Source organism: Sturnus vulgaris, chromosome 10 (assembly GCF_052056855.1).
Source record: "Sturnus vulgaris isolate bStuVul1 chromosome 10, bStuVul1.hap1, whole genome shotgun sequence".
Taxonomy (NCBI): Eukaryota; Metazoa; Chordata; class Aves; order Passeriformes; family Sturnidae; genus Sturnus; species Sturnus vulgaris.
Window position 1 is genome coordinate 24,109,634 of NC_142252.1, and position 12,653 is coordinate 24,122,286.

Genomic DNA, 12,653 nt, shown 5'->3' on the forward strand with positions numbered 1-12,653 from the left:
TGGATTTCCCCCTCCTGCCACGTCTTTCCACTTGAATTCCCTTCTTTGGTATCACAAGGATCTTCTCCAAGCAGGATTAACTGATTAATTAACAATTAATTCCTCTCAGCATCCCACAGCCCCCCAGGCAAAACAAAATAAACATCAGAACATTTTGATTCTGAGCTAAATTCTCAGCGGGTTCAAAAATGGGGAATTTCCCTGAGCTCCCTCTTGGAAGTAAATCATGGAATTCCAGATTGGTTTGGGTTGGAAGGGACCTTAAAGGCCTTAAAGGGAGGATTTGGGAATCCTGGGGTGGTTTGGATGGGCTCCCTCACCGTGTTGGAAATGTCTCTCCCATCACTCCCTGACTTTCCAATCCTTCCTGGTTTCCTTTTCCCACCTGCTGGAGTGCAAAGATGCAGCTCAGGGCACCCAATTCCATCAGCAGCCCGGGGAGGAAAATCCCACAGCCCCACTGGAGCTTGGACACTTACAAAGAATCATTTCTGACCTCCTGGGTGGTAATTCATGATGAAAATAAAGGAAAATTCCTCACCTTCCTCCTTTCTTCTCTTGGCTTCTTCTTCACTTCTCTCCTTGGCCTTCAACGCTTCGTCTGCTTTGGCTAAAAAGAATCAACAAGAGTTGGGATTAATTAAATTTATCCTATCAAATGATGCAATCATGGAAAGGTTTGGGTTGGAAGGACCTTAAATCCCACCCAGTGTCACCCCTGCCATGGGGACACCCCCCCATTGTCCCAGGCTGCTCCAGCCCCAGTGTCCAACCTGGCCCTGGACACTCCAGGGATGGGGCTGTCAACGACCTCTTACCAAAAAATATTTCCTGGGCTTTCAACCCAATTTCATGTTCCTTTTCTGGAGGCCCCACGATGAGATCCACGTGCATGGCAGACCAGAACCTGGTTCTTCATTTATTTTATTTTAAAGTCATTGCCACAGCTAAGGAACGGCATAAACGGGATTATGGAGGGTAGGATCAGGTCAATATTAACTCAATACAAATCCCCACATTCATTTAGTGTTAAGTAAAGCCTTTAAGAGAGATTTTGTGAGGTTTTCTGCCTTTAAACCCCAATCTCCCCAGCCCAGTTACCCCAGGAGCAAACCTCAACCCAAACGTGGCACACTGATAAAGGGGCAGATGTGAGCAATCCATCAGAGCTATTTTGAGGATAAAACAGAAACAAAACAATATTTCCAGGGCTGCACACTGTGCTCAGAGTGGGAGTCAGACAGGACTTTATTAGGTAGTACACAATCTTCTCTTCACTCCAAATCACAGCAGCACTACTTAATCCATGTTACAACAATCTTCTTTCAAAAGATTCTTTTTCCCTCTAGAAACCTCTTCCCTTATTACTTAATTATCTACCAGTTGCTCAACTGCAGGGGTTTTCAAACACTTTCCTACAGATGTTAAAGAAGATTAAAAATATACAGCACAGTAACAAGGGACTATCAATATACTCTGTAAATTAATTAAATTTCTGTTCTAGCACATCATTTATTCCAAAGCATTAATGTCTCAAAGGAGCCATTCTCTTTTATTGCCATCTCACTGCCTGATGAGTGAACTAAGTGAGAATAAGTCTCTAATAACATTATACTTGGTGAAATATTAAGTTTTCAAAAGTATCACCAGGCCAGAAAGAAAAGAACCAACGAGGACCAGGATTCCAACATTTAAACCAGGCCTTCTCAGGGAGGGAAAAAATCACTGTAAACTGTGCTCTGGGTGGTCAGAGCCGAGTCAGATTTGCAAATCTTTAATCCCAGCACCTCCTGAATTAAGGAATAATTTATGAAAACCAAATTCAGCTCAGGAGGGGGGTGAAGGGGGTCGTTCCTTTTTGGAGCCCACCTTAAAATGCACAACAGAGTGATCCAATCACTGCACAGACAGCTGCTTCCATCTCCACACTTTTATACATATTTAGACAACATTTAAAGCCGTGAAATATTAAAACTTTTCTGCCACCGAAGATCGTTACGAGAATCTATTAAATCCCGTAATAAAACCAAACCACGAGTAACTCTGAAGACTTTTACTTCATTTACACTTTATTCTCCTTGGTAAAAGGACAGGGATAATAGAAATTCCATTTAAATTCAATTTTGGTGATATGTGTAATTGTAGATATACCCCTTGAGTCATGTAAAATGCTCAGCTGATGTTTCTTTCAAATTATCCCGCTCCCATTCCCATTCTGCTCCTTACAACTGGCTTCAATATGTATTAGCAGAGCTCATTAGGCTGGAATTTAATAATGCAAACATCAGGTGGATTTCAAGAGCCTCCATTATCAGCACAAGATGGATTGCTCATATAGCTCGTGGGCCAACTGGGCACAATTTAGATTCAATAAACTACCAGGCCTAAATTTGATTTATCTATTCCACTGAGCTACTTTGTTCTTCCTGCCCGATTTGTTGCTGCACAGGAACAATTCATTGGGTATCTCAGTGGCAAAAAGATATTAAAACACACAGGGAAGATGGTGCTGGTCAATGAATACATTTTTAGCTTGTCTTTGTTCACTTAAAATCGCTGATTTCCAGCCCTTGTAAGTCAAGTTTAAACTGCTGCCGAGGCAGAGCTTGGCCTTTCAAGTCCTGGTTAATTAGAGGGACAATGGGGCAATGGAGGAAGTGTCACGAGGACAATTCTCCACACAAATTGCTCATTAACAACAATTTAACCTGGCCCATAAATCTCCAGAGCAGTTGGGAGCTCTGTCCACCAAGACCAACACAGGCACCGGAACTCTGAGCTTGGATTTAACTCCAAGGATTCTCTTCACACATTTCACATTTTTGTCATTTTTTGCAGAATCCCACACTGGGCCAGGCTGGGAGGAACCGACAGTGGTTCAACCTCTCTGCTCCAGCAGGGTCATCCTGGAGAACAGCACAGGATTGTGTCCATTCCTCTCCTTCTCCTTCTCTTCTCCCTCCTCTTCTTTATTCTCCTCCTTCTCCCCCCTCATTTTCTTCTCCCTCCTCTTCTTCTCTTCCTTCTCATTTTCTTCTCCTCCTTCTTTTCTTCTTCACTTGCTCATTTTCTTCTCTTTCCTCTTATTTTCTTCTCCTCCTTCTCCTTTTCTTGTCCTTCTTCTCCTCATTTTCTTCTTTTCCTCCTCCTTTTCTTCTTCCTCTTTTCCTCCTCCTTTTCTTCTTCCTCTTTTTCTCCTCCTTTTCTTCTTTTCTTCTTCTCTTGCTCATTTTCTTCTCTTTCGTTTTTTCTTCTCCTTCTCATTTTCTTCTTCTTCTCCTTCTCCTTTTCTTGTCCTTCCTCTTCTTCTATTCTCCTCATTTTCTTCTTTTTCTTCTTCTCCTTCTTTTTCTTCTTCTCCTTCTCCTTTCTTCTCCTTCTTCTCATCCTTCTTTTTTTTCTCCTTCTCCCTCCTCTTCTCTTCCTTCTCCTTTTCTTCTCCTTCTTTTATTCTCCTCCTTCTCCTTTCTCTTCTTTTCTTCCTCTCCTCCTCAATGCTATTATTTTTATTATTATTATTATCATATAGCGAATATATTGTTGCTCACTGCCCAAGCACCACTAAAAGCACTTCAAACAGATTCACTTTTCTCAAACCAAGCTGCAATTAAACAACATTAAAAGATCTTTACAGCCTGAGGGTTGGCTCTGAGAGGGCTTTTCCAACCTGAACAATTCCACCATTCTATGGAAGCCCTGGGGTGCTGGAAATGCTCGAGGTTTGGGGAAGCAGAGTCACCCCCTGAGGGATGGGGAATGTTTTCAGCCTGAGCAGCCAAGGGGAAATTATTCCAAGCAAAGCTGCTAAATAAGAGAAACCGGGAAAACCAGGAATTATTCCAAGGCAGAAAGGAGGCAGGAGATGACCTGGGGATGTTTTGGGAATGTCCTGGGGATTTTGGAAAGGGTGGCCCCGGCTCATGGAGGAGCCCCTGCAGCACAGCCCTCCCCCAGTGCATGGGAAAAGCAGGGAAAAGATGGAAAAGACTCAGCCCTGCACTAAGATTTCATTTTCCTGTCAAAATTAAAAAGAGAAGAGCGTCAGAACACCCACAACTGCAAACCACCAGAGGTCTGGAAAAATAAATTAATTCGACATAATTGGGGGACTTTCCAACTGCTCCAAGTTGAAAATACAAGATGTGTTTGAGGAAAAGAAAGCCCAGGAACTGTAAAAACACACATGGACATCCCATTTAAAATGCAGCCAACCATCCACAGTGCTCATCAGAAAGAATTCACCTTTTTTTTTTTTCTTTTTTTTCTTCCTTTTAAACACAAACATTTTTGCACTTATAAAATATTCAGTCAGCTCACATATAAAAACACAAGTGGAATCCATTATTAATTTACAAGGCCCTGTTTAATTTACATGCTATTTTTCCCTGGTATATTAAATTTCTCAAGGCTTGTGGAAATCCTCTCTGCTGAATATTCATAGGCTGACGTGTAAAATTATCTGTTATCAGACAAATTCCAGCACAAATTCCAAACAGCCACTTGCTCAGAGAATTCCTCTGACAGGAATTCTGAGTTCCAGAGGAAAGGTGACACCCCCCCACACATATTTTTATCACCCCAGATTTAAGCTGGTTTTTCTGGATTTTTTTTTGCTTTTAGTAACGTTTCACCCAAAATTTAAACACCATCAACATTCCTGGAGGTCTTAAAAAGCTTTTCCAGCCTAAATGAGTGTGTGAGTCTATAAATCCATGATCCTGTCAATCCATGGAATTCTGGGATTTCTTGCAGAAATCTCTGGTTTGGGTGGTCACTTGCCCTGTCCATGGCCATGGAGCTCTCAGTGCCACGAGAGCTTCCCCCATTAGCCCTGTCCCCCCAAAATTTACACGTGAAACTCCCTAAAATTACACACAAAATTCCCTAAAATTACACACGAAATTCCCAAAAATTACACATGAAACTCCCAGAAATTACACGTGAAATTCCCAGAAATTACACACGAAATTCACAGAAATTGCACACAAAATTCCCTAAAATTACACACGAAACTCCCAAAATTTACACATGAAACTCCCCCACACTGGAAGTTCTGCCATTGCTGCCCCACAATTTAATTACACCAGACTCTAATTACAGATATTGCAGAGCATGAGGGTGAGGGAGGAGCTCACTCCCCCTCCCCACCTCTCCCAATCACATTTTAAAAAATTCCCCATAACCCCAAATCTGATTATTTTAAGCTCCTCTGAATTCCCAGTGTTTGGGAGATGTTATCCCACTGATTCCTCTTGGTTTAGGAATTTTATTTCTCACCTCTTCAGCAGCATTCCTGCCCAGCTCCCTTCCCTGAATCACTTTGGAAAAATATTTTTTTTTGGGGGGGGGGATATTTTGGGATAAATATCCCATTATGGCACAGCTAAAGGAGCACGTGGCTCACAGCCATGAGGGTTTTCCCAAATATTAAATTTTTGGTAGAGGATGCATCCAATCATGTGCAACCCAACCGAAAAAACCACAGGCAAAACCCAAACGTTTCCTTATTCCAGAGCACAACTGAGATATTTGTAATTATTTGGTGCAACCAAGGTATTTGTTTATATCAGGCACAAGCAAGATAATAATGAAGATAAACCCTTTCCCACCAGCCAGGCAATGTCCCTGCAGTGCCTGTCATTGTCACCACGGTCAGGGAGCATTTTGTGGAAATGGCACAAAGCCCAGCAGGAAAGGGAGAAAAAAACCAAACCCAAATCCAAAATCCCAAATCCAAAATCCTGCCCAACGGGTTAAGGATGAAACCAACTCCCCTGGAGGGAGGCAGCTCCATCCATCCCTGGGCTGGAATCTCAACGTGCTGGGCAGAAATCTGGGAGGGGAAGAGGCTGCAAAAGGACAGGGGGTGCTGGGCAGCTCAAAAATCCCATTTTTTGACAGCTAAAAATCCCATTCTGGAGAGCAGGACCGACCTCCCCAAAGACTTCCCAGATCCCGGTGACTGCCTGCTGTATTAAGACTGCCTTTCTCATCACTTAATGCTTATTTTCATCACTTTGCTTAAAATATTGATAATCAATTAGGCCTACGTCTGTTTTGCCACAGAATCTGTGTCACAGTCTATCAGGCTGTCAGGGCCAATTCAATCCTCATTCAAAGTTAATTTTTCCTCCATAAATCCGCCTTTGGAGGAGTCATTAGGCCCAGAACATAGCCCGAGGTGCAATCACCTATTCTCTTTCATTAGAGGCAGGCAGGGAAGGTGAGGGAGATTATTCCAACTTTGGAATGATCACAAAGCAGCGTGCTGCCTGTCACATCCCCCCAACATTTCATTCATCTCGCCAGCCCCGCTCAATGGACATTATTCATGAACATCTGGGACACGCTGCCTATTCCCAGGCTGGCACTGATGAAAAAGCCCTGCCCCTCCTTTGGCTGGGAAATTAATTCTGTGCTCAGGACAATTAGGAATAGAATAAACTTGCTCTGTAATGTTATTTTTGAGGCTTTCCGAGATAGCCCCTTTAAAAGGTGGGTTTGGGCTTTTTTTTTTTTTTTTTTTTTTTTTTTTTTTTTTTTTTTTTTTTGTTGTTGTTGTTGTTGTTGTTGTTGTTGTTGTTTTTTGTTTTTTTTCTTCTTTTTTAAGCATAAATGTGGCCACTCCAAATGGTCAAACGCTGGATTTTATCATTTCATGAAATGAAAAAGCCATGTCTCTCTCCAACTGAGAAATTAATTCTGTGCTCAGGACAATTAGGAATAGAACAAACTTGCTCCATCATGTTATTTTGAGGCTTTCCAAGATATTCCACTTTAAAAAATGTTTTTTTTGTTGTTGTTCCTGTTTTTTAAGCATAAATGTGGCCACTCCAAATGGTCAAACGCTGGATTTTACCATTTTATGAAATGAAATGAAATGAAAAAGCCATGCCCCTCTCTAATTGAGATATTAATTCTGTGCTCAGGACAATTAGGAATAGAACAAACTTGGTCCATTATGTTATTTTTAGGCTTTCCAAGATAGCCCCCTTTAAAAGGTGGGCTTGTTGGTTTGGGTTTTTTTGCCTTTTTTTTTGGTTGTTTTTTAAGCATAAATGTGGCCACTCCAAATGGCCAAACGCTGGATTTTATAATTTTATGAAATGAAAAAGCCCTGCCCCTCTCTGACTGAGATATTAATTCTGTGCTCAGGACAATCAGGAATATAAAAAACTCGTTTTGTGCTGTTATTTTTAGTCCTTCCAAGATATTCCAGTTTACAAAGTGTTATTTCAGATCTCGATTGTTTTAGCCCACTGCAGAGGGTCAAACACTCTATTTTAAAGCACTGTGGACCCACGTGCATTCCCTTTGCTATGGAAATAGATTGGTGGAGAAATATTTTTAAGCAATCACCAAATGAGCAGCTTTGCAATCTGATTTGTTGATTCCCTTTTTAAAATGCAGCCAAACGAGAGCCCGGGCTGGATTTGAATTTTGTGCTGCCTGCAGTGACAGCTCAACTTCACTCCTGGTGGAAAAGCAGATTTCCACAACCACCTCCGTGGATTCCTGCTCCCTTCCAAGGAACATGGGATGGCCACCGAGGTAGGAATGGCCCAAAATGAAATCAAATAAAGTGAAATAAAATGAAATAAAGCAGCACATTTGCCATGCACGTTCCCTTTGCCACATGCAGGGGGTTAAGATGCAGCCACGTGGAGGAAAAGTCATTTCCATCGAATGAAATCACATCGAGCACTTCCTTGAATCTCATTACACGATTCAAAAGAACAGTCATTTACATTTTTTTTCCCCCCCCTTGTTATTACCAGGAAAACTGTGTTCTCATCACCAAATTTCTCACAGCCCCCACCGTTTTCCTGCCCAAATATTTTCTTTTTCTAGAATTAAGGGCCAGATCCTCGGTGAATTCAAGCTGGCAAAATTCCACTGACTCGGGCTGAGCCAAGCCCATTCACTCCAGCTGAGGATCTGGCACTCCTTATTTATAATAATAATCCTAAAGAAGACTTAATCAGCAGATCTTGGCTAGGTACACTCATCCATTATTTAGTGCATCCCTAATTTCTTTCTTTCTTTCTTTCTCCCACAGTTTCCACCCCCCACCAAATGCACACTGGTGGAAAAATTCAACCTAAATAGGGTTTAACACTTAAGGATTAATTGGCTTCCGTGGCTCCTGACTCATTGCAGGGGCTGCTGTTAAATATTCCAAGGATTTGTTTCCATCCCAGAAAAGGTTGGACATTATCCACATCTCCTAACCAAGCCAGGCTTCACCTCAGATCTGCTCCCCCAGCTCAGGAAAGCAGCAGAAAAAAATTGGATGTGACTCTTGTCAACCTCGGGTGTTTAGTCTTGGGGAGGAAATCAGCTCTCAGAATAATTCAGTAAATAAATTCAATAAAAACTCCAATTAATCAATAAAAACTCCAAGAGAAGGGTTTAAATGGCACCTTCCAGGTGAGTTTCTTTAGGGGGAGAGGGGTGGGGAATTATGGAATGAGGAAATTAAGGTTGGAAAAGCCCTCTGGGATCATCCAGTCCAACTCTGATCCCTAACCCTGTCCCCAGGTGCCACATCCACACATTTTCTGAACATTTCCAGGCATGGAGACTCCACTACTTCCCTGGGCAGCTCATTCCAAACCTTTTCCAGGAAGAAATTCTTCCTGAAATCTAATCCACAGCAACTTGAGGCCATTTCCTCCAGTGGATGAGGAAGGAAGAGCTTCCTCTCCCCTCCAGCAATGAAAAATTAGGGAAAGGAAAAGGATGGCCTGGATTAAACCTTCCCCTAAATTACTGAGACAAAAGAAGCAGCAACGCTGAGGAGCAAAACCAACAAATTCCATCTATAAAAACAGATAAAGAATGCTCTTATTGCTAAATCCTTCAGCAATAATTCCCTGCTCAACCAAAAAAAGTTTTCCAAGAAGAGATCCCTATGAGAAACTCCAGTCGGATTCCATTTATTTCAATTGTTCCAGAGTTGTTTCTTTGTCCTGGGCACAAAGGGCAGGGATGTTGGGGGTCTGGGGGCAGCTGGAAGGTGGGAGGGGGCTTGGAGCCACCTGGGCTCGTGGGAGGTGTCCCTGCAAGTCCCAAAGGAATAAATAAATCCTTTCAAAACCATCACAAACAATTCTGGAGGATAAATTGAAGCTGCTTTTTCCCTCTCCTCAGTCACTCCAGTGCTCCCTTTCCTGCTCAGCCCAAACCACGACCTCGCTTCTGCACCCTGGGACCGTGTCCCACCCCTCATCCCAAAAATCCACTCAATCCTCACGGATCCGCCACCTGCACGACAAATCACCTTGATCCTCTACTCCCCACGTGTCTCCCTGTGAAAACCTCCTTTCAATTCCACAAATCAATCATTTCCGTTCAAAAAAACCCATTTCCTTAGCTTCAAATACAACCCCTAAGACAAATTATTTAAATTATTTCTGGGGGGGGTGGGGAGGGAAAAAAAAAAGTCCCCGTGCCTCGAATACAATTGTGATTGCAGGCTGCGGATTGGCAATGACAATCAGCTTTTCTTCCCGGGCACAATTCAGCCTGACAGCTTGGCAGCAAAACTTGAGGAAATTCCCTCCCAAAATTTGGATTCCAAACGAGCCTTTCTTTCTTTCACCTGCCGATTTCCCGTTCGGTGAAAAATCAAGCAGCCCCAGCACCTTGGAAGAGTTCTGGGAATTCCCAGCTCCTCTTTTTTTTCCAACAGAATTAAAAAAAAAAAAAAAAAAAAAAAAATCAGCAGTGGAAACAGAAGGAATAAAGCAGCGCGAGTGGCTCCTGTTCCAGAGCACTTCGTCAAGATTGGAGAGCAATTAATATGCAAATACTGGTGCGAGGAAGCGTTTTAGAGGATTTTTATTTTTTTTTTAAGGAATGAGGAAATTTGTTCACCTTATGTATGATCCTTTCCCACTTTGACCGCGATACTAATAAAAAAAAAATCTTCACGAAGCAACAGAATGCAAAAAAAAAAAAAAAAAAAAAAAAAAAAATCAAGGTTTTCCTTTAAAACCTGTAAGTCCGTAAGCACCAAGACATGGGAAAAAAAAAACAAAAAAGAAATTAAAGAATTGAAAGAAAAATAATATTAGCGCCAAGGAGCGTTAACTCACAAGGATGCTGAACGGGGCACTGGAAAATCAGGGAAGGACGAGGTGGAAAAGTTGGGAGTGGAGGCACAGGAAACTCCCGGGATTTGCTGTGAAATCGTGACACAGGCAGCCAAAAGAACCCGACATGTGGCACCAAAAGGGGGAGTGTGAGTCCAGCAAAGATTTGTGGGCAAGTCTGGGAGCCGAGGCCAGCACAATTTCCATCCCAACCTTGGGAGCAGCCGAGCTCATCCCGGCGGGAAAAAAAAAAAAAAAAAAAAAAAAAAAGAAAAAAAAAGGGGTGGAAATTCCACGTTCCCATCCTTGTACCCTTCCTTAACTCCTATCATCATTTACTGTACTCGGCATCATTAAATACTCCCCCAGGATAAAAGAGGTAAATATATTGCTTAAATATTCAGTGGCTGGCTGTAAAATTTCATTGCGGATTAAGTGATGAAGATGAAGAAATGCTGCTGAAAACAAACAATTTATCTTCACTCGGCGCAGCAGAGAGCTCCTGGAACCCTGCCAGAGGCTCTGCGGGTTGGAATTCAATAAGTGCATTAAAAGAAAACTACACCCCCTACTACACACCAGGCTGAACATCCCTGAGTAAAAAACACTTTGCTGCAGCGGCCCTTCAATAATTCAGGAAGGAATTTGGGGTATCAAGCGTTTGTTTTTTTTTTCTGGTGTTGCTTAATGTATTTCAAATAAATGCTTGGGAAAACAGACAAATCCAAGAGGAGGGGAAAAAGCACCAAAGCACCGATTTCCAGGAGTGAGGAGAGATTTGTCATCAGTGAAGGAAGTCACTGCCAAGGGCACGGAGCTGAAAATATCCACGAGCATTTCCACTGCTCACCTGCAACCCTGAGAGAGCCCAAACCGGCTCTCCTCAATCTGGACAGCATCATTTTCCCTCTCACACACACACACGTGCATCCAGATATTTGTATAAAGCTGTAGCAAAGCAATAAATGAAGCTGCCTGATTCAACACCACAAGTTCCATAAACTTTCTCCAATTCGGTTTCATTCCCAGCCAGCTTTAATTTCGGATGGGAGTGCAAAGTACTTCAAGAGGGCATTTCTCTCATTGTTAGAAAACAGGAAGAATTTGAAATGTTAAAAATATTAAAAATATTAAAAATATTTAAAATATTAAATATAATATATATAATAGACATATAATATGTAATATATAATATCAAAAATTTGAAATATTAAAAGTTCACTGGGTGTTTAATGGTTTTAACCATGAGGAAAGGGAATGCACAGAACTGTGTGGGGCTGGCAGCAGTCGAGCACCATCACCCCTCACCCACCAGAGGGAATTTGGTTTTGGGATGTCTGGGTATCCTTTCTATGGAATTTGTGCTTTTTTAATGGAGATGATTGTGTTAATCACACTGTTAATTGCACTGCTCAGTTGCCCAATGGTTTGGGGTGGGAGGGACCTTAAATCCCACCCAGTGCCACCCCAGCCATGGCAGGGACACCTCCCACTGTCCCAATCCTGGCCTTGGGCACTGCCAGGGATCCGTCAGAAGGTGGCAGGGGTGGAACTGGATGGTCTCTAAGGTCCCATCCAACCCAAACCATTTGAGGGTTCTATTAAAAAGACCTTAAAAAAAAAATCCCTTTTTTTCAGACGACTTCCATCATAACATTTTGGGTAATAACATTAAAATATTATTTTTACAATTTGTACAAACGTTGCAAGCAGGGTAATAACTATCTCCAAAAATCCATTTAACTGCTTTAATCCCTGTTTTCTGCCAATACTGGATTTGCACTCCTTTGAAGAGCCCCCAATCGATACCAGCCAGGCCAGGCTGGTGGGAGCCCCCATGGTAGGAGCAGGGAGTGGAGCAGCGCTGGCTGAGGGGCTGTGCTGGGCACAGGGCAGCCCCAGCCCCACATCGCAGCCCCAGCCCCACATCGCAGCCCCAGCCCCACATCCCAGCCCCAGCCCCACATCCCAGTCCCAGCCCCAGCCCCATATCCCATCCTCAGCCCCATCCTATCCCCCATCCCCATCCTCAGCCCCATCCCCACATCCCATCCCTATCTCCACATTCTATCCCCATCCCTCAGCCCCATATCCCCATCCTCAGTCCCATCCCCACATTCCAGCTCCATCCCCACATCCTATCCCCAGCCCCACATCCTATCCCCGCTCCATCCCCATCCCTAGCTCAATCTCTGTCTTTCCCCATCCCCACATCCCAGCCCCATATCCCATCCCCATCCCCATCCCACATTCCAAGCGCTTTCCCGGCTCCTCTCCCGCACGTCCCTGATGGATCCCCTCAATGTCTGGGGTGATCCGTGCCCAGGCAGCCCCACAGGGAGCAGCCCCACAGGGAGCAGCCCCACAGCGAGCAGCCCCACGGAGAGCAGGCCCACGGAGAGCAGGCCCACAGGGAGCAGCCCCACGGAGAGCAGCCCCACAGAGAGCAGCCCCACAGGGAGCGGCCCCACAGGGAGCGGCCCCACAGCGAGCAGCCCCACAGGGAGCAGCCCCACAGGGAGCAGCCCCACAGGGGACAGCCCCATAGGGAGCAGC

At 43.6% G+C, this 12,653-nt stretch overlaps 1 protein-coding gene across 1 annotated transcript in view; it reads right to left on the reverse strand.

Annotated features, from left to right (window-relative positions):
* RSRC1 (arginine and serine rich coiled-coil 1) overlaps positions 1-12,653 on the reverse strand; it is a 108,405-nt gene that overhangs the window by 15,882 nt on the left and 79,870 nt on the right. Inside the window, exon 8 of the mRNA XM_088171100.1 lies at positions 542-610. Coding sequence (XP_088027226.1) covers positions 542-610 — 69 coding nt within the window. The remainder of the gene's footprint in view (positions 1-541; positions 611-12,653) is intronic.